The sequence below is a fragment of the Salminus brasiliensis genome, chromosome 10 (assembly GCF_030463535.1).
Source record: "Salminus brasiliensis chromosome 10, fSalBra1.hap2, whole genome shotgun sequence".
Taxonomy (NCBI): domain Eukaryota; kingdom Metazoa; phylum Chordata; class Actinopteri; order Characiformes; family Bryconidae; genus Salminus; species Salminus brasiliensis.
The window spans coordinates 6,047,795-6,071,104 of NC_132887.1; the positions used below are offsets into that span (position 1 = coordinate 6,047,795).

The window sequence follows — 23,310 nt, forward strand, 5'->3', positions numbered from 1 at the left end:
TATGTCAAAAAATTTCAACGGAAGGAAAGGAAAAATGGAGATACGAGGTTTTCGCATGATACAATATGCAATAACTAAATGCCACATTTTCTGGCTTTCCCACCTTCTTAACATACGATATCATTCACATATTTTAATTTAGAAGATCAACAGAACATGTCATTTGCCCATTTCTGTGATACACATACAGACAGACGTTTCTTTGGCAAACCCGAGCAGAAAACACCACAGCCATACATGAAAAACTTTAGAGTTTATTCCCCATAGTTAGAATTTAGGCATCCTAATGATAAGAGCTTTAAGCCTGATTACAGTACCGTCCTCATCTTTCTGCTCGACAGCAACACAGAGCAGTTTCAGCGTGCAGCCCACACTCAGGCACATTCACTTTACCAAAAAATAATAAAATAAAATAAAAAAAAAAGCAACAAAACAACAACAGTAAAAAAAATACATACTGACCCCATAGCACAAGGTCAAACCTCTCACTCCTACACTCTTAAAAATAAAGGTGCTAGAAATGGTTCTTTGAGGGATACCATTGAAGAACCATTCATGTTTAGAACCAGGTTTGTCACATTTGAGATGTGTGAGTGTGAATAACATGCATGTATGTAAGTGTATAAGAACTGCATTGAGGTTCTTCAGATCTTTAAAAGGTTCTTAACTCCTACATATTGCTCTTCATGAAATCATGGCTCTTTTAAGTGTTTTTCTATGGCATCAGTCAAAGAACCCTTTGTAGCACTTTCAGTTTTAAGAGTGTAAAAGGTGTGATTGACCATTCAGCTGAAAGCACTGGCTCTTTCTGAGGTTAGCGTCTTTATTTAGTGGGTCAATAAACTTTCTATCTATTTATAAAGTAGAAAAAATTAAAACAAACATACAAACAAAAGCCCCCAAAACTCTAAATCTTAAGCTCCACGTTTTCCCAGTGCTAACATCTCTGAACGTTAGTAATCATTAATCACCAGACAGACACGATCACAATTAACCAATTATTAATTACAATCTACAACAAATTAATAAGTATTAGTACTAATTTAAGCTCATATGAAAATAAATAGTGTGCATGTTTTCATTTCATGAATTTTTTATATGTTTCTCTTTTTTTCAGCCCAAAGTCAGAGCTGTACGTCCTCTTGAACACCCTTCACTCTCCACAGCACAACAGTAAGAAGTTGCATTAAATAGTACTGTGGTAAAACAAAGAGAAAATGAAATCTGGCTCCCTTTTATCAATTTTGACCATCATTTTAATAGCGACTAGGAAAAATGACTAAATTCACTAAGCAACTCAAAAGCAGATTCCAGCCTTAACTGACCGAATCGTCCACCAGACTACATACTACATACATACTCGTCAAACGGTTCACTGCAAACACTGCAGCCCAGAGAAAACTTTCTTAAAAAAGCACATTTGAATTAAAATCTAATAGTGCAACACCTCCTTACAGCTCCAACAGGTTAAAATGATGTTAGTAAAAATAGTACATCATACAGCTGAAGCACAGCGATCCAACAGAGCTAAAAAATAAAAGAATACAGCAGTTTCACCAGCTTAACACGAACGTTGAGCCCTTAGATAACAGTAAGACATGAGCAATGATTTGAGGCTACTGTGTAGGACAATTATATCGCAATATGCAATGCAACGAAGCCCCACCTTAACACCCTGATCTACTGATCTACAGCCACCCAACAACCCCATCTTTAACATTATTTGTAATGCTAACTGTCTGTTTGTCTCTGAAAGAGCAGGGTTTATGCAGATATGAGTTAATGTTGATACCAGGACAAAAGAATCACATAAAAAAATACATTAAAAAGGAAAATCAAAGACAGTGTACACACAATTCCCAATGATGTACATGTAAACACAGTTTTAATACATGAGGCGCCAGACTCGTTTTAGGCCTCTGTCTAGAAAGGTCATGATAATCATAATTTCAATTATTTCAATTAATGACTGATTGTTGACTGAATTAACAATGTATTGGCTTATTATGCAACTATACTAATTTTGCCATTATAGCTGTTTCATAGCTATATATTTGCCATTTGCCATTATAGCTATATTATATCTATAAAGCTATACTGTACATTTCCAGCTGCAAATATTCCCAAAATATAGTAAAATTCCTTTTTTTGTAACACTGCTAGTTAAGCAGCCACAACCTTTATTTATAAAAGCCTAGCCTAAAACCATGTGGTTCATATGGAGCCCTGCTGGCGACATCCCACATAAATAAAACTGTTGTGGGAACAAGATTAAGTTGTGGCCACAACTTAGTAAAGTGTGGGAACAAGATAATCAAGTCGTGGCCACAACATATTAAGACGAGATCTTGTTCACACTCCTTACTAAGTCATGGCCACCATATAATTATCTTGTTCCCATGCCTTACTAAGTCGTGGCCACCATATAATTATCTTGTTCCCATGCCTTGCTAAGTTGTGGCCACCACTTTTATTTTTTTTCTAGTTTTTCTTTTTTATACTTTTAGTTTTTTATACACTTTTGTAGTTTTATTTATGTGGAATGTCACCAGCAGGGCTCCATAGGCTTATATGAGCACTGTGTTTTGAATGACAGTGAGAGTGATGATGAGGACATGATCCACATTCACACATGCAGAGTAAACAAACTGGCTTTCTTTGTTTGATTTCATTCATTTTCCACTTTACAGGAACAAGCCCTTCTTCTATATGAAGTACTAAGCACCGATGATGCTTATATTCAATCCAATCCTAATCCAATCTCATCCAAGATGTTATAAAGTCTGAAATACTGGTGTCAGCTGAAGTTGTTACTTCCCCTGCTTTTCAGTCATCATATGGCAGCTTTTTCTTTCCATTTTTTATATTCTTAAATTTTACCCCAATTTTCTCACCAATTTTAACGACCTTTACCCAACCTAGCGCATGCTTCCTCTAAAACATGTACAGTCAGCCCCTGTCAGACACTGATTAAACTGTCACTGATGCATCATCACTGGGCGCCAGTGTACCCAGCTTTGATACATCAGCTAACAGACGCCTGTGCTGACCAGCAAATCACCCTGGGAGTGATGTGGGGTAAGAGCATCATTTACCCAACCACAGAGAGAATGGCCAATTGTGCTCTCTCAGGCTTTGGCTGCCGATGGCAAAAAGCCTCTTCAGATCACAGTGTCAGTGCCTTAGTCCGCTCAGCTACTCTGAGCTGCTCATGTGACCGCTTTTAAATTAAAATTTGCTTTTATCCAAATTAAAATGAGCTTCTATCATTTTCTAAAACTTTCCTGGCGTGCCCAGTGTGTGTAATCTGGGTTTTAGCCTCGTTATTCATGATTATATACATGAGTCTTCTTCCCTGTTATATGTATGGTATATATGAACCTTCTTCCCAGGCCCATGTCTATTTGACAAGGTGTATTAAAACTCATAGTTCATACCAAAGATATAGAAAAACTCCCAAAGCTGAATCTGTTCACGGAAACAGATTACAAAGATTACACGTAAACTTTCAAATGTCCTCAGATTGTAATGTTGACGTTTCCTCATTTTACAAAGTGCAACTTTACCAAAAAAAAAGAAAAGAAACAGAAAGGCAAATATGGAGCAGTCCGTCCTCACTGCTGAGAGCACTCCCTGGGCTGCTCCTGCTCTGGACTGTTCTTCATGCCCTCATTCTTCTGCTCTATCCCCACCTACAGGTAAACAGGAGAAATGAGGTAAAATGGGCTGTAGTGACAAACGTCTCCCACTGGAGGGCAGTCATTTCCAAGGGGAAAAAACAAACCTGCAGTTGATGTTTGGTAAGTATTAGAACATGGGCATGTCTGGTTAGTATTAAGCCCAGCACTTATTCCAACAAGTTGCCGCAAGTCTACTGACAATTATACCTCTTTTCTGTTTCTTGAAGAAAGGTACCCTTTGAGACCTTCAGCCTTAACCTGCAATCAAATTAAGTTCAAAACTAGTGTGCTGGTCACATACACAACCGAACACGGTACAACTAGATGCTTTGACGACTGTTTGAGCATATAAAAACAGGTTAAAATAAGATATGAAAAAAAATAATAATAATAAAAGAAATTCATAGAAGATTTGCTATAATAGAGATTTTAGAGGTTATTTATAGAGATTTGCGAATCAGAGGTGTACAGTTTTAAGGTGGAATGCAGGAGAAAGCTGAGGATAACGTCTAATACTCGTTGAGTCAGAGGTATTAAGTGCAGTCCGTGCACTACAATGTTGTGCAACGTTAACTATACGAGTCGAGGATCGTTGGTTCGAATCCTGGGTCATGCTGCTTGCCATCAGCAGCCGGAGTCTGAGAGTGCAGGGCTGAGTTGATGACATTTAAGGCATTTAGCAGACGCTCTTATCCAGATCGACTAACAAAAGTGCTTTACTATTTACTAAAGAAAAACATCAGCTAGTTTGAATAGACTAATAATTCAAAGATACCTCTAATCTTAGACTCTACTAAACACAAGTCAGTAAGGTGACCACTGCTATTCTTCTAGTGTGATATTGGTCAGCACAGGCGTCTTCTAGGTGTCGTAGCGGAGTATTGCTAATGATATGGGACTGGGTAACTGGCTTTCCAAATTAGGTATTAAAATAAGGAATAAATTAAAATAAATAATTAGAGCAGATGTTTACACATATCCAATATTTACACAGTCAAATGTTTGGTTGTTTGCTTCTTTCATTTGCACGGGAGATGTGTAGCTAATGCACCAATGAAACGTACTTTGGTCTGCTTAGCCAGTGGACTGCATTAACACAACACCAGAATACCACTTAGTGACGGTTCACTTTCATTCACTGTTGGCAACATTCCTCTTTTTGACTGAACTAATCTGCAGGAGTTATTTAGGAACACCAGCCTGTAGGTGTTGGAGCCAGACAACGGTTTGTTCTCAAAGGAATAATTGTCTATAAATAACTAAATTAATTAAATAAATAAATAAATTAAATTACATAACTTTCTTCTCACCACAGATGTAGATGCTCAAACATGTAGTTTAGTGTCCAAATTCTGCTTCTTTCGTTACAAGCTGCGAGGCCAACGCATCTAACAATCCCAGATTCTTCTGTAAATACATGCCTACACACTTCTTTCGACCCTCAAACCTACATGAAGAAGACTTGCCAATGTGGTTTAGAGCACAGTATAACTTGCTGCACTATTACAATGAACAAAACCTCAGTGTGAAGCGAAATGTTGAGGGTTTTTTTTGTTTTTTTGCTGTTGTTTAAACCACATTGACAAGTCTGTGCACCCCTAATGAAGACCTGGATGTGGTCTAAGCAGGTTGAGACTTCTTTGTTAGCAATGTTCATCTCATAGCTCCAGCAATAAGCTAAAGAAACAAAATTCGGACCACAAAATGTCTTGTCTAATTGACTACATCATGGAAACCTATCTAATTGTGATTAGTCCCTGAGATTACATTTATTTTTTTTAATATTAATAAACTGGGGTGTTCTGTGACACGTTCAGCAAAGTTTAGCAGAAACAGGATTAAACACTCCTCAGAAATCACCTAAATGCCCAAATCTGACCTCTCTGAGAAAGGTCTGGGTGTGGTCTTAATTATCTAATAAACAGGCATAACTAACAGCCCTCTACCAGATTTGTTCAGACCTTTAGATGTGTTACCATGGCAACGCACACAGCCTAGAGACAGAGAAGCTGTGTTTTTTTTTTAATCTTATTGTTGATAAGATATTGTGATTTCACAGATCTTTAGGGTTTACAAGGTTCTGGTACCTGTAACCGAGTTACCAGCCCTAACTCAAGCCACCACTGGATTGAGCAGCTGAAATGCATGCCCCCAAGCATCTCCACATCCCCACTTTGGCGGATGGCTACGTGCAGCGAGGTGGGGTAAGAGTGGGCAGCGTGCAACGGATCTACCCAGGCTACATTCTGCTGCTTCGACAATCTGTCCCGGCAACTAGCCACTAACTTATGTGATGAAGCGGAGAGGCTTTAGCCTCATCAGGTTTAAGTTTAGCTTTAGATCTCTAGGTTGCTCAGACTCAAAAAGAGGGTGGAGACATGTCCGCCTAGTGATTGGTCAGGGGCATGCTGACGTCAAAACCTGACACACTGTTAGGACCGCCCAATCTACGTGGAGAGGCGAGCATTACTGGTGAAATACAGCAGACCTTTATTAGACTTCGAGGGGATATTCATATGACATGCGATGTACATTTATACTAGCGGTCCTGAGGACCCAGAGGCTTAGTTCCTGGGGCTTTAAAACAGGGGTGGGCAGCCAAAGGCCCTAACACACCTTCTAAACCTGGCAATTAATCAGCTGAATCAGGTGGAAAAGCACAAAACTGTGCAGGAATCCGGCCCTCCAGGACCAGAGCAATGAGGATTATTTGTCCGCTCCACATTCTGGTACCTAACTGCCACCATTACCCTCTTCTCTTTGCTCTAACAAGGAGAGTGTGTGGTGGATAGTACTCGCCTGAAGCCCTGAGGATCAGTCAGAAAAAAAGAAATGTGGTCTGATCAGTCATGTCACGTGGACGCCTGCTCCAGAAGCTCATCCCCCAGCAATCTGGCCCCTCTCTCAGGGGATTAACCTCACTCAGGTGAGGACCACCTGCTGCCACAGCACACCTCAGCTTTGGTAATAACATCACACGAGAACTTTTCTCCCTCTCCTCTCCCTAGGGCCTACAGTGGTGTGAGAGTGAAAGTCCTGCATGTTCTCCCTGCTGGTTTTTAAAGCGTTCCTGCACGACGGAGCTGATTTCCTCTGTAAGGCTGATGAGAGGTAATGGGAGCAGATGCTTGTGGGAGACAGCTCCAGCCACCTTAATGACATGTTTGGATTGCAGCAGGAAAAACAGCTCTGGCAGCTGAGACAGCAGGTTGCTGTGGGGTGACTGCCTGTCGTCCAGTCACTCTGTCAGATGGCTGATGAAGTTTAGCAGGAACCGACCCATCCCCAAAGGGCACGCAAATCACTCTAATGCAGCCAAATGTGCACCAAATGCAACACCATCACAGGGTGTTTATTGTATATTGAGTAACTCGTCAGGACTTCTGCTGGGTGGGGACAGCTGCAGTATAAACATAACTGTATTTACTGTGTAAACACACACACACACACACACACATCTGACATCCGTGTCAGGGTGTGAGGCCTATATGTAGGCCTCATAATATGTATTATATATATGGAACTCTGTTCTCTGGAATGATGGTGCTTCATCCAATCCTTTTGGATCATCCAACATCCTGACCTCACATGCATCAAATGCAATCAAATCTTCACAGCAATGCTCCTCTGAAATCTAACAGAAATTCTTCCCTATTCTACTCCAACAAAAGCAGGATAAACTCTTATAAGACCCTTGATGTCAGAAGAAACTATGCATGAGCAGGTGTCCCAATACTTTTGTCCATCATTTGACCACACAGTTCCACTCGATGCTCAATGCTGGGGGGGGCGGCTTTATACCCCTGTAGCCCATGCCTGGCTGTTTATCTGCTCCAGAGAGTCCTATTTTATTGGCAGGACATCTTAACAGGGACTAGACAAGCTGTGTGTGTATGTGTGGTGTGTGTGTGTGTGTGTGTGTGTGTGTGTGTGTGTGTGTGTGTGTGTGTGTGTGAACAAGTAGTTTGTTCCCCCACCAAGTCAGTACCTTGTTATAAAAATGCAGTGCCCTGTATGACCCTAATGGCAAGAACAAATTTGATCGAACACGAACATACACACACACACACACACACACACACACACACACACACACACACACACTACCTGGTAGGAGTAATGTGCTTTGTAAGTGATCCACTTCTTCAGCTCAGTCCTGCCTTCCACAGACAGAGAGCGAACAGTGGCCTTCGAGGCAGAAGCAGCAGGCATGTCAAACTCCACCTCCACCTGGCACTGGAACATCCGCGGCACCTCCCAGTCGGAGCCCAGCTCCAAACGGCAGAAAAAGGTGTGAGGGTGTCCCAGAGCTAGAGAACACAGAACACACAATTAGACATGCCCTTACCAGAACAACAGAGCTGCTCTTAGAACTCTGTGGGCTTTCTATCACGGCAATAACTCACCCCTAATAATTCAGTTGAGCCTTGTATAACTAGTCTTGTCCATATGGTAACCCACCCACCCCACAAATCTAAATCAAACATCAGACAGTTAACCTCAGCAGTGCTTCATTACCCAACTCCAGTGGACTCCTGAACTGCACAGTGAGCACAGTTTCCCCCCCTCTGCCAATCCCAGATCCAACTCGTCAGATAATTACTAATCCCTTCATGAGCTGAATCAGGTTTGTTAGGGCAGAAAAAAAAAACCCAAAAACCCAAAACTGTGCACTGCAGGGTTCCCCTGAGACGGGGGCTGAGAACCACTCGGCTAAAAGCACTAGAAGAGTCTCTCCTGATAGAAATGGGATTCCTGCGTTTCCAGGCCGCGGCATGACGTTACAATACTGGGCCCGTTTCCCAGACACAGATTAAACATGGTCTCAGCCTACATTACACTCGCAGGGGGGATTCTATGTTGCAAACTGGTGTTCAGCCCTGCACTCCAGAGGCAAGCCGCAAGCCGTCTAAATGAAAGCTTTTTCAACTGGAATCTTTTTGAAAGATGAAAACAGCAATTCTAAAAAAGGCATTTGTGTGTGTTTATGTGGATGAATAAAATTAGGTACATTATATGGACAAAAGTATTGGGACTGTTCTATTGCTCCACAGATCAATCCTAGGGGGCTTTATACCCCTCTAGCCTTTCTATTAAAACAGTAATCTGAGCTTCGGTATAGAGTACTTTGGTCTCTCCCAATTCATAGAAATGAAAGCCTGGAAATAACTGCCAGGCGGCGTTGCAAAGATGCCCACAGAGTTTACAGACTTGCCTATACAGACTTGCCTTTGTTTATATGAGGCTGGTTTTACAGTTCGTAAAGAGGAAGCCCCTTAATCAAATACAGCCAAAGAATATACGCTACATAAACAATGTGGATATTAAATATGTGTTAATGCAGGGTGTAAACTAGCTCAATCTATGATCACAACAGCAAGGAAATCAAAGAAGCAATAACAACAGAAACCAAAAGGCCGCCTGGCAACTACGTGTGGTCATGATGGGGTGTGTGAGCGAGAGAAAGTTGAAGGCCTTACACAAAAGGAACAGAAAGCCAATGAGTTTGTGACCTAATGAATAATGACAGCTAGGGCTTTGTCCAACCAATTCCCTGTGGAGGGAACCCTGCTGATGAGCTACTGAAAGGCCTGGAGCACTGGCCATTGACACAAAATACCAACACAGGAATACTGAAAGCATATGCCAAGAGCATAGAAAAGCTGTATACTGAAAGATCATGAATACTGAATGGTTTCTGTGCCACCCCAGACAAGAAAGAAGGGCACACATGAATAAAAAAAGGACTTTACGGGTTGTGATCTTCAAGATTTCAGTCAGCAGTGTGTCTGTTTAAATCTGTGGGTATTAAAATAGTTTACACATAGTGTTAATGACATTTCTTCAAACCATACTGCTTTATCATAGCTGCATGGCTATAATTCCTAACACTCAGTGGAATGCAAAATAGGGATTTAGACAGAGAAAAGTTAGACCACTTTACAGGTGACATTATGAAAGTGGCAATGAAAAATACACACCTCATATTAGCTGTCAGAGTAACGAATGAAGCCATTACAAATGGAAGGCATACCCTATGATTATTTAAATTACTATACACTGTGGGCTATGTGTGTGTGATATAGCCTGTCATGTATTACAATAAAAAGACAAGGTAGAAAGGAAATAAAAGGATTTTAACATATTATTTATATGTTTTCCAAAATGTGTGAAACCTGAAGAAAAAGGAAACCTGGAGCTAGCAGCGTCTACCACTAGGAGCGTCTACTCTTATTTCAATATAATCAGAGCAATATAGTACAGCTGTCTGAAGAACCCTATCCCTCAAATTTACCTTCGGTGAACCTCCCAAAGACAGTGGCATATGGTTTACATTGTTTCCATGGACAATAAATCAGTGAGTGACCAGTTGTACCATGAGGCATATAAGACATACTGAAAGAGGTCCCACCTGTTGGAAAATGGTGCTGCTTTAACCCACTTTACACTATATGTCCAAATATTTGTGGACACCCCATTGCTAACACATATGTGCAAATGTACATATACACCTTGTCTAGTCCCTGCAGAGAAGTACAGCCAACAGAACAGGACTCTCTGGAGCAGATAAACATGAACCTATAGGCACCATGCTGCCTAATGCCAGGCGTAGTTTAGAAGGCATTGAGCCGTGGAGCAGTGGAAGAACTGTGTTCTCTGGAATGATGGATGGTGCTCCAGATAATATTTTTGAGATGAGTTGGGGGATGAGTTAGGGATGAGGTGGGTTGGTGATCATCCAACATCCTGATCTCGCTAGCGCTCTTGTTGCTGAATGCAATCAAATTCTTACAGCACTTCTCCTCCAAAATCTAGAAGAAAGCCTTCTACCCTGGACAGTAGAGACAGTTACTCCAACAAAAGCAGGAGAAACTCTTTTTAAGCCCCTTGATTTCCGAAGAAACAATGGATGAACAGGTGTCCCAATACTTTTGTCTTTTGTGTTTCCTTTTTTCATTAATAACTTGATTTCACAGTTCTGCTGTTCTAATTAGTTTAATATGTAAGGGATGGGATTTAAGAAAGTCACAAATTCATGACGTTTACTGTGTTTGTCTCAAGAGCTACTGAAACAGTGCTTACTGATCCAGTAAGGTTATTACTTTCTGACTTTTCCTAGTCAAACCAACTGTTTTTCCACTCTTCCTAAGCCCAAATTTTTAATTTCCAATTATGAAAAACTGGCAACCAGGGTTTTCATAATAGGTACTTCAGAAACAGCATCACTATGGAGAAGCTGTTAAGACCTTCTAACAAGCTGCCACAATAAAGCAGTTAGGCCTTACCAGAATTTTTATCCGGCAGACGGCTAATCCTCCACACCACAGATTTGAAGGCCTGTTCATACTTAGCAGTGCCCAGGGTGACCCTCATGGCCGGTTCAGAGCCGGAACTGCTCGTAGAACCAAAGCTGGCTCCTTTATTGAAGCGTGCCTTGAGGGACTTCTCTCCCGTCACGCTCTCCCTCCGGAAGTTCTTGGCCCATATTTCTGGAATTGGGTAACGAACAGCTACATTTTCACATGGTATCAACGTGAGAGGGTCTCTGTTGGACGAGAAGCCAGTCGACATCACCAGCCAGGACTGGAGCTCCACCTCTGCCCCACGGATGCTGACAACCGTTCTCACAGTGAAGGGAAGCGTCTTTTCTGCATAGGTTGTCTGGAAACGCAGCAGCTCAAACCGTCGCCCAGCTGGGGGATCAAAGGCGATGATCCTGGATTCGTCAAATTCGGACTGATCGCCGCACTCGTGCAGTCGACAGTCTCGCAAACGAATCCAGCGCGTGGTCGTGTTCGGAACAATGTCATGCCGGGATACCACCTCTTTTCCTTTGACCTGGATGTCGTTGAGCCCGATGCGACACATTGGTGAGCCCATCAGGAAGGGGAGAACGTTGACTTGGGTCATAACCATCTGCTGTAAAATTCGATTGTCACCTTTCGACAGAACCCCGTAAAAACTATCGATCACTTCTACCTGAATCTCCTCCTCAGAGTAGGACACAGGTGAACTGATGGACTCTGATGGGTCTGCTGAGAGGCTGACCAGCTTCTCCTGCAAAGCGTACCTGAAGCTCTGGAAGTCCTGGTAGTCAACAGTCCCAAGCTTTACGAGTTGCTCCTTTACAGGCATGTGAACCACGGTCACCTTGGGCTGGATCTTGCGCTTCTCTTTGTACACCACGTGGTCCAAGCTGAGGGTATGCACGCGGCCGCTCTCTTCGTAGTTCTGCAGCTTGTGCTCAGAAAGCTCCAGTTGGACATTTAGCTGGAACTCCTTGAAGGGTTTCTCCAGGCCCTTCTCATAGAAAAGCTGCAGCTGGCCGGCATCGCTCAGCCTGACGAAGATAGGTCCCCAGTGCCGAGAGGACATGATGTTCTTTTTCTCTGGGATGCGCAGCAGCAAGGGCCAGCCGTTTTGGGGAGTCATGTGCGGTGGCTCATAAGGCGTTTCCTCTTCGTCCCCCATGTCTACCGAATCGTCTGGTAAAGTGGCACTGCCTACTTGGTCAGGGTCAGAGATCTGCATGTTTTTGAGCTGATCCAAGTCAGCTCCAGGAGGACCTGGGGGGAAAAAGGCATGCCCACCAGCAGAGTCACTATCAGGGGAGAAGAGCAGCAAGGATTCCCTTTTGATGTCAGAAGGCTGGGGCTCAAATACAGGGGAACTGAAGGAGAAAACACTGGGATTGGCGGAGCCATTGCCTTCCGTGGAATTCAACTCTTCAGTCTTATTAAAGTAGGCACTGAAAGGGTTGATTGGCGAAGGTTGAACGTTTGAAAACTCCTCGTCCAGGAAGGGGTTCTTCTTGGTGTAAGGAGTGCTGTTGTTCAACAGTGGACTGCCTAGTGCAAGCACTGGGTGTGTACTATCTGGGGTTAGGTCCAGGATATGCCTGTCCGTTCCTCGGTTCTGGAGGGGTGAAACAATCAGATTGCTGTTGGCATCTTGTAATGGAGAGTTGTTGAGGTTGTCCAGCTTGATGTTGGATGGTTTCGAAGCAGGCTTGTAGTCCGTCACCTCGTCTTCATCATCAAAGGTTACCCAGCTGGCAAAGCGGCTGGAGCTGACGTAGGGTTGGCCATTTGTGTGTGGGTTGTTGGCTGTCCAGTTGAGCGTATCCATGGTCATTCCTTCATCCTCTTGGCAAACAGACGAATCTGCAAAGGACAAAGCATAAAAGTTACAGTCAATGCACACTCAGATAATCTTAATAATCGCTTTGCCCCCCAATGGGGAGGATTTGTGTCTTAAGGTGCTGTGGTTAATTTGTTAAGAACATAAACAAGACAACTGACAACTGCTGTTGGCCTCCTGCCGTCCAGAGTGTTTATTTGTTTCTCGTCACTGAAACTGAAGCTTAATGAGAGACACACTGACTGGACTAATGAGCACTGCTGACGAAAGAGCTGAAAGGCATCTTCCCTCACTGGGAGGAGGTACAGACCACTGAAATGCAATGCTGGAATACACAGACACAGATGATTTCCTTACATTAGCTACATAACATTAGTACCACCTACTAAATTATTGAGTATGCCTCCCTTGTGCCGCCACAACAGATCTGACCATTCGAGGCATGGACTCATGACCCTATCGCTGGTTCACCGGTTGCTGCTTTCTTGGATCACTGCAAAGCAGGTACACCCCATAGGACGTGGATAGGATGATTGACGTTTTGGAGATGCTCTGACCCTCCAGTCATCTAGCCATCACAAAGTGGCTCAGATTGACTGAAGAACTGACTGTTCACTTGCTGCCTAATATAGCCCAAATGTTATTCACTTCATCTGGCCTACAAAGCCAAAAATGGAACAGCCCCTCCGTACTCGATTGCAATGGTCAAAAGCCGATCAGTACCAAGAGCCCTTCGAGCTTCAAGTATGGCTCGGCTTGACCTGCCATCCTTTAAGATCCACGGAAGACGAGCATCCGGGCTTTTTTCTGTCTTGCACCAAAGTGGTGGAACGAGCTTCCCCTGGGTGTCCGAACAGCAGAGTCCAACGCTCGCTGTCCTCAAACCCAGACTGAAGACCCTCCTCTTCTGAGAATACTTGGGCGAAGTGTAGTGTTGAGTATTGTGGTCTAAATTCTGACTTCTGCATTTAGTAGCATCTAAGCTCAACTTGTTAAGTTTATTTTTCTGAGTAAACAGTGAAGCACTCTCATCTCTGGATAAGAGCATCAGCTAAAAGCCTTAAATGTAAATCTGTCCTAATGTTATGGCTGATCATTGTCTAAACATGCGGTATGAGCGGGAACTCAATACATATTCTTTCAGTTGAACATATATGCAATGTCCAACTCCTGATTATGAAGGGATTTGGTTTCAGTAATGCCTGAAATTGCTGACTAAACCACTTTCCAATAAAAAGCATCAAGCTTGGCAAACCTGTACACTGCACTGATTCAAATTCCACTGCCTTCATAACTGTTTATTTCACAATTTTCCTCCAGCTCAAAGGAGCTCGTATGAATGTGGATTTTCTCTCCACAAGAGAGGCCCCTTCCAGCATAAATTCAGCGAGTTCCCGGGTTTTCTAAGCTGAATCTCTTGGCCATTCCAGCGCTCCGAATGCAGCTCTCTGCTGCCAAATTGGAAAAAAGGCTTCACCTGTTGCTAGGCACCAGCATTCTGCACTTCAGGTCCACTTTCCTTGGCAGTGGATTTGCTCTCACAGAAACACACATTCACAGAGTAGCAGATACACCCAAAGGTAACCCCTTGCTCCTTGAACTCTACTCTCCTACATTCAGCCCGGTTTGCATTATCTTGCGTTTTCTGTTCAGGACCACCATGCCTATGCTGCAACTGAAACCACTGTAAATAACCTTGATGAGAAGAAAATATTAATAACAAATCTACAAGAAAATGCACAAACCTCAAATAATCCAAGGAAAATACTGGTTGGCAAACAAGAGGAGTCTCATATTTACCTTCAGTCCCAACCTAGACTCTTATCAGCCAGAAGGAGGGGCTAAAAAGGGTCCCCCTTGTGCCACCACAACAGTTCTGACCATTCGAGGCATGGACTCCACAATACCTCTGAAGGTGTTCTGTGGTATCTGACACCAAGATGTAAGCAGCAGATCCTTTAAGACCCGTAAGTTGCCAGGTGGGGCCTCTATGGATCACATCAATGAGTCCTAGGTGCCCATGACTCTATCACTGGTTCACCGGTTGTCTTTTCTTAGATCCCTGAAAAGCAGGTACACCCCACAGGACATGCTTGACCCTCCAGTCGTCTAGCCATCATAATTCGGTTCTTGTCAAAGTGGCTCAGATTCTTAAGTTTGACCATATTTCCTGCTTTTTAAATAACCTCCATGAAAAGAAAGCATTAATAACAAATCTACAAGAAAATGCACAAACCTCAATTAATCCCAGGAAAATACTGGCTGGAGTCTCCTATTTACCTCCAGTCCCAACCTGGACTCTTATCAGCCAGAAGGAGGGGCTAAAAAGATTAGCCTGGAGTTGTCAGCCACTCAGGAAAAATGTTGAACTACTGTATCAAGCGAATTCTGCAGAAGTCTAAAGCAAGTCTTTTCATGTTCCAACAAAAGCTACAGCAGGAAAGCCTGAAGGTGAGATCTAAAGCTCAATCAGCAGCAGACGTTAAGGTTCGTCCAGTCTTAAGTGCAGGTTGCTATGCTATGCATTATCAAACCACCCCGTGTCCCACTTTTTTTTTTCCTCTCATTCCACCGTCCTCCTTTTAAACTGTGTGTTGCCTTGCTGTGGTAGGACTTTAGGGGGGCACTGGGACTACTGAACAGGGGGTCTAATCAGCCAGCACTAAAGCAACTGCCTGTTACTAAGCACCAGCTTCTCTGGGTATTTCTTACTGAAACCTAAAGCATTTTAAGTATCAGTATCACACAAAACAAGTGTCTGACTAGCCTGGATCTCCTTACCCTGCTCCCCTGCACCGTTCCACAGCTTTGAATTTCAAATATACATCCTAAAAATAAATGGTACAAAAGTGACCCCTGAAAGTACAGCAAGAAAGGCTTCCATCTCTTCAGTCTTCAAGTTCAGACTTCAGCCTCTGATGCTAATTTACTCTGTCAGCTTAAAAAGGACGTTAACTCCCGCTGTCAAAGAGGAATAAAGCAGTGATGAAAGGAAACTAAAACTTCTGAGCAACTTCCCTCGTCTACAGGCGCCCTCCAGACAACGGCAACATTTCCATACTGACAGAAGCGAACGCACTCTCACACAAAGAAGATAAAACAGTCATTCATCCCTACTTTAGGAAGGCATCCAGAGGGAGTAGAAAACACCAATTCTCCCAGAGACGTCGTAACCAGAGTCAGACTTACCGGTGCGTTAGGGTTAGGTCCGGCAGTGTAGGTGCTGAGGAACGACCAGATGGTTACCTCGCTTTAACAGCTCAATCCTGCACACTGCAGGAGTTAGCAACAGGTCATGTGACCCGCTGGCCACAAAGTCGCCTGCAAAGCCGAGCTGAGGCGTGTAGATGCCTGTCTGTCTGCCCTGCTGCCCCTAATGTGTGTGTGTGTGTGTGTCTCTCTCTCTCTCGCTTTATCTCTCCCACTTTTTCTCTCTGCCGCCCTCACTCCCTCACTCCCTCCCTCCCCATTTTGCACTGTCTCTACACCTCAGAAAAAAGCTGGCTAACTACTTTATAACAGGTAACAGTTCTTATAGTGTAGGCTTATGCTACAGTGGTGGCAAGAAGCTACTCGGGAAGAACACAACAACAACAACAACAACAACAATAATAATAATAACGATCATAAATCAATACTGGGCTAAATTAGGCACACACAATGGACTTTACATCAGTTTCATTCTCTTTCCCACTACGATAACACTGAGCATGTGTCCCGTACTCGCTCCCATCCCATAACTGATGCCTTGCTCTCCCAATAGTCATAGCCCTCCATATCTTACTCTACCTCATCATTTATTCTCCTGCTTTCTTGTTATCTGTTGAGATACACTACATGTCAAAAGTCTGTGGACACCCCTTTTTTTTTACTTTTTTTTTTTTTAATTGCACCTACTGCTGACATACATGTGCAAATGTGCTTGTCTAGTCCCTGAAGAGAAGTATTGCCAATAGAATAGGACTCTCAGGAGCAGATAAATATGAGCGTATTGGCACCATGCTGCCTAATGCCAGAGGGGTATGGAGGGGTATAAAGCCCCCCCAGCATTGAGCTGTGGAGCAGTGGAAGAACTGTGTTCTCTGGAAAGATGAATAACGCTCCATTCAGTACTTTTGGGATGAGTTGGGAGTGAAGTGTGGTGATGATCATCCAACATCCTGACCTCACGGACATTGTGGCGCTCTTGACACTGAATGCAATGAAATCCTAGAATTGCGATAGTGTGAGATTTTCACTGTATAATAACCACCTCAAAAACACCACGGTTTACTATAGCACAGAATACAAAGTTTCATTGTTATTCTTCTTATTATTAGTAGTAGTATTTTTGGTTGAACTAGAGCTTTGCTACAGTTAAAACTTACACTTTTGTAATGTAAATAATAAGAAAGCTGTACATGAGGATTAATCTTCTGATTATTTTGTCCATTATATACTTGACTATTTTTTAAACTATGAAAGGAAATTGGTGGGATTCTCTGTTTAGCTGCTTCATTCCCCCCCCCAATATCGGTATTACACGGTACATGGTATGATGACCAGCAGTTTTCATACTATATGTGTGTGTATATATATAACCCTCGCAATAACCCCAAGATCTACTAGAAAGTCTTCCTGAACAGTAGAAACAGCTACTCCAACAAAAGCAGGATCAACTCTTTTAAATACCCTTGATTTTGGAAGAAACAGCAGATGTCCCAAAACTTTTGTCTCTTGTGAGTCTTGGTTCCTCTTAGGGCTTCTTCCTCTTAATCTGTGGTTTTGTTTCCTGCCACTGTTGCCACTGGCTTGCTCAGAAGAGCCTCAGGGCTGGAGTGAATACCGGTATGGGCTATGACTAATCGGTTATGGAAAATAAGCTCTGAATAACTGCTTATCCCGACCAATGTGTATAATTAGAGGAAGGACAGTATATGACTGAAGTGTCAATTTTTTTATATCACTATTCAGGGGTCAAAAATGTAGTTTACAAGAAACACGTATCATCAGTTCTGATTAAAAACATGTATATCCAATATGGTGACTTTACAGGAGAAGCCAAAATGCTCTTTAAATGGAAGTCAATGTGAAATAAGCATTTACTCCAGGTATTTACAGCATTTCTATTGGTCAATTCATCCAGAATTATTGACACAGAATAGCAGCAATATATTAAAATATCATTATCTGATATGTTTATATTTGAGTGATATTTCAAACTAATATTTAATTTTCTTTTTTTCTTTTTTTACCTTAGATCAGCAGATTGTTACGGGGATGCTAGACTACTGCAGTAAAACATCTATAACAGCACAGAAAACAGCATCAATATGGGAGGATATGTGCATGACAAATAGTAGATATATAGATACTAGAAGTCCCATAATCAGTGCATGCCTAAATTAAAAATACAGTAGCCACAAGGAAGAAGGCCTATCTCTAAAGTTAACAGAAAGAGAAAGAGGAAAGTAATAAAATATTCACCAAAAAAAAAAGAAGACAACCTCAGACACAACTTTGACCTCATTCTTCAACAATCCGTTGCTGTAGACACAACCTGACGGAAACCACCTATACCCTCTTCTCAATTCTCTGATGGTTTTGGTTGGGAGGTTAGAGTGATTCCACTCTGCACACTGGACTCTAAAGCAAACTCTGGCACTAAAGCTGAGCAGTAATGACCAGAGGGTTGACAGTAATACTGGGACACACTAGGGAAAAACACTAGAGCAGGATTCTAGCTCTAGCACATTCCCAAAGCCACAAGCACTGAACCTATCTACAGCAACCCTGCTTGCTTCTCTTCTCTCTGCATACACACCATCTACATTGGTAGAGGCTGCGCCCAGGGCGGTAATGATCAGATCAGATCAGAAAAGTAATCAATTTAATTTGATTATTGTATAATTAACGTTTGCCTTGTGAGATCACATGTGAATCATTATGCTGGAAGTAGCCGTAGAGGCCATAGATGATGAGTAAATTGTGTCCATGAATGGACTCGCATGGTCAGCAACAATACTCAAACAGGCCGTGAGATTCAAGTCACGATTATTGGACACAATGTGTGCCCAGAAAATGTTGGGTTTGAGGATTCATACTGTTTGAGCCAGATTCATCAGGCCAGGCAATGTTTTCGGTGAGCCTGTGCTCAGCCACTGCAGCCTCAGCTTTCTGTTCTTGGCTGACAGAGCCCAAACCTGGCGTGGTCTGCTGCTGTTGTAGCCCATCTCACCTCAAGGTTGGATGCGTTGTTAAGCATTCTGAGATGCTGAATTACTGTAGCCTGACTGTCGGATCAATCCCCATCAAACCTCTCTGGCCAAATAGGCATTACCATCTGCAGAACTGCTGATCACTGGACGTGTTTTCTTTAATGCACACTCATGCTACATTTCAAATTCACTGAGGTTTTTCTCCATGCTGATGGCTGAACACTGAACCTTACTTGAATAATCGTAAAACAGATTCACATACTATCCAGTTTAACAGCTCGCACTCATCTGTGGTAGCAACAGGTGGCCAACAGGCTGTTAGTCATGGTCTTTACACCTTAATCCGACCTCCTTAACCCTTTCTCCTGTATTTTTCCAGTGACCACTCTTGAACTATTGGCCTCCAAATCATCACTGTCTGAAGAAAACCTTGGAATAGATTTTTGCGATTGTTTGTGTTATAAGAATATTTTATTAGAATTTAACAGAAATAAAACCATAAAAAAGAAAATAGTGTAACTTAATTGGCTATGGAATCTGTCCATAAAAATCATTAAACAAAAGGAAAAGTAAAAAGCTATACAATGTCTATTTATACAAATAAAATATTTTGTATTTATTCGAAAACATAAAAAAATTTAAAGAAAACTAAAAAAAGACTTTTTTCAAAAACTATGAAAAAATGTCCATGTAAAAATAATATTAACATTTTAAATAAAAAAATAAGAATTATAATAAAAAATTAAAATTAATTTTATAATACAAAAAAAATAAAGAATAAAAACTAAAAAAAAGTCCAATGTTTTCATATTTTTTTAGATTTTTTTTAATTATTAATTTGTATTAATTTGTAAAGCTTTAAAATGACTTCTTTTAGATGGAAAAATACTTTATCTTAAAAAAGGCCGCTTTGCTATCCCACAGGAAGACACACACAGCTGACATCACCACGTCACACAGTGCGAGTGTGTGCTTTTTCCGGGTAGATCTGTTGCAGGATTGAACCAAATTCCCCCCTGATATCCAATCCAGCTTTTTTATGCTGATCTTCAGCTGTGGTATTCATGTCTGCTATCAAGTTCACAGATGTTACGAACTTTGTCTGTTTCTCTTATGAAGTTACCTTTTCAGAAGCAAGGTTTTCTCAACAACAGCAATGATACACACCCGCCCAAACACATGCAGGGTTGCTTAGCCTGGTGGTTCCCCCCACAGGTCCATTCACACTCAGAAAGCAGAAGCACAGCGTCCAACACTTTCCTCCGATTCCAGCAGCAGCCTGGTTTCTGCTCTGCAGGGCTGTGGAGGAGGTGGGGGTGGTGGCGGCGGCAACAGGCTACTCTGATCCTACTCTGCTCTCTGATCCTGAGGGATGGGTGCAGGTGGGCCTCTCTGGAGGTGTGGAGGTCAGAGGTCACAGATAGAGAGGAAACGTGCGACATTTACAGCAGGATGAGCTTTCATCCATGCAGCAGCTGCTGCTTTACGAACGCTGCCTGCTGACCATCTTGGAGAGCTGATGTAAATTATTATAGGATGCTGTACCTCTGCAGAGATTTGCAGGCTTTCTGACAATGCAGTGACAACTGGGGATGTCTGAGAGGAGGGTAAAGGGAGGAGCAGAAGCTAATGGACTTTTTTATTACCACTAAGCCACAACATACAAACCCACAACAGGCCTAAAATAGACCCTACCATATGCAAAAGGCATACTGAAAAACAAGCATCACTTTATAAACTGGCCAACCACAGCCACTCCTTAGCCACACTGGTTTACTCAGTTCATGCATAAACCCACAGATGCACCAAGTTCTAGCTTTACTTTTGGGGATATATCCGGGATTGGGGATTGGGATTATCCCCGATCCAACCAGAGTCTCTTAATGACTATCAGCCAATACCCATGACCTGGTCTTTGTGCTTCTATAGATAACAGTCCTTTACAGCATTAGCATTAGCCTCCTTATCAGTTCCACATGTGCCGTTCAGAGCTGGTTTAGAACCCGAGAAAGGAGCGTGGTTCTCTCGCTGGTAGAACAGAGCATTTCCACCATAGTTTGGCTTCTAACCAGACAACATTCAAGAGTGATGAGGAGCCGAGAGGAACATTAGAGCTTCCCATATGGAGATAACGGAAAAAAAACTGGGTAGGTTTGGCAGTGCTGCGGCCGTTTGCTGTTGCTGCATCACGTTTACAGTGAGGCTCTGAGCTAACGCTAAGCTAAAGTTTTCCTCTTCCTCAAACTTTCCGTTCCACCTTAAATAATGCAGCAGTGACGCTCTGCTGTTGAAATGAACTCAATGCAACTGCAGCACTATTTAAGGTGGAATGGAGAGTTAGCATTAGAACCACCCAGTCTTTCACTAGTGTGTACGAAAGGCAGACTGCATAATTAGGGGCTTGATTTTATAGACATGTGTCAATGGGACTGAATGAAACACCTGGATTCAATGATTAAGAGACGTGTCCCAATACTTTTGTCCATTTAGTGGTATTTATGTAGAACCAATAGGTCTAATTTATCAATATCTTTCTAAGACTCTCCTTAGATTTGTTTTTTGAGAAAGGTGAAGAGGAAAGAAAGAAAGGGGGAGAGAGAGAGAGAGCGAGAAAGAGAGAGAGAGAGAGAGAGAGAGACCTGGAACATCTGGAAAACTGCATGCCTTTATCTGTCCTGTGCACCACTTCATCACAAAGCTATCATAGAGATGTAACGCTCCCTCCCACCCCTACAACCGCACAGCTGCATCAACATACTACACACACACACACACACACCCATTCATACTCTCACTCACAGTACCATACATTCACTCACAAAACATACAGTACTTTATTCACTTCATGTGAAAGCACTGTGAGTGCCCACCCAAACACACACATTAAACACACTGGCAGGACACATGCAGTATTGTCTGCATCAACGCTGAAACACATATGTAAAGACCTGAGTCATACGGAGTCCAGGAATACAGCAGAGACACTTAAATAACACGGTCCAATCAGACCCTACATACAAAACACTTACTGCTGCTGACACCTGCTACTTACAACTGGCCACAAACAAACAACAACAAACAGTACCAGGTGCCTAGTGTGACACACTGTGTGTAGAACTGGAGTGAGTATAATCACACTGCAACCAGCAGAGCAAACAGCAGCACTTAGAGGCCATTTGGTCAGTTACAAATAATCCTCTCCTCAAAATGGCCACAGAAAGTACAACAGCAGCGCTGGCCAATGCATTAGAAAAAAAAAGCTCCAGACTGATCATCTCAGGCAGCCTTTAGATAAACCTGAAAGCAAAATGGACCTTTTTGAACCTTGTTAGTTCACGTCCCTGACGGTATTGAGCAAGTTTAATTAAGGCATAAGGCCCCAGGCTCACGAGTTTGAATCCCAAGCCTTGCTGCTTTGCCATCAGCAGCCAGAGTTAGAGAGAGCACAATCGCCCATGCTCTTGGGTGGGGAGATGGTACGCTCTTCCCTTACCCTTGAAGCAATGCAGGCTGGCACAGGCACCTGTTAACTGGTGCAGTGGAGCTGGGGACCCCGCGTTTTCCTCCAAGCATGTCGGCTGCCCAGCAATGGCGCATGTTGCTGGCTTTGGAGGTTAAGTATTGCTTGGGGAGTTACGAATAAGTTTTGAAATAATACATTTCAAAAAAGATTTAATAAAAAAAAGCAACATTCATTAAATAATATAATTTTAAATCCAAATGTCTTGCTTTATATGTTTTTTTTCATGTATTATAACACTAATAGTAATACTAGATAATAATTAGGGGTGTGTCAATCGGATCAGATACCGTAAGGGGAAAAAAACAATAAAAAAAAAAAAGCATGATCCAATCCATTACCCTAAACTGTCACATGCATGTATGGTTCAATGCTGGTATTCTAGGCTTCATAACTAAAGTAATGACCCCAACAACTCCACATGCAGCCGTAAAGTAAATTTATAATCAAAACAGGGTCAAAAATATCAGTTCTGTTAAGATTTACATCTCAAATTCAGATATATTTAATTTATATTTACTAGTGTTCAAACACACACAGTGACAGTGAGCACACGTGCCCAGAGCGGTGGGCAGTAATCACTACAGCGCCCGGGGAGCAGAGAGGGTAAAGGACCTTGCTCAAGGGCCCAACAGTGGTGACTTTATGAGCCTGGGTATCGAACCCACAACCCTGTTATCAATAGCCTGGTGCCCCTAAATGGTTAAGAGAATGAAAAATATGGTATTAGATTGCTATTAGTATCAGACATGAAAATATGGTATTGTACTGT

At 42.4% G+C, this 23,310-nt stretch overlaps 1 protein-coding gene across 5 annotated transcripts in view; it reads right to left on the reverse strand.

Moving 5' to 3' along the window:
- Positions 1–234: 234 nt before the first annotated feature.
- The window catches only part of ston2 (stonin 2), a 55,353-nt gene continuing 32,277 nt past the window's right edge, over positions 235–23,310 (reverse strand). For 4 of the 5 annotated variants that reach the window (XM_072689031.1, XM_072689030.1, XM_072689034.1 and 1 more), the window contains exons 5-7: positions 10,967–12,844; positions 7,788–7,990; positions 235–3,692 (exon numbers count right to left, since the gene is read on the reverse strand). In XM_072689031.1, coding sequence (XP_072545132.1) covers positions 3,615–3,692; positions 7,788–7,990; positions 10,967–12,844 — 2,159 coding nt within the window. In that variant the 3' untranslated portion in view covers positions 235–3,614. Of the gene's footprint in view, positions 3,693–7,787; positions 7,991–10,966; positions 12,845–16,010; positions 16,187–23,310 lie in introns of those variants that run through there. The other variant, XM_072689035.1, reaches the window with a different exon arrangement.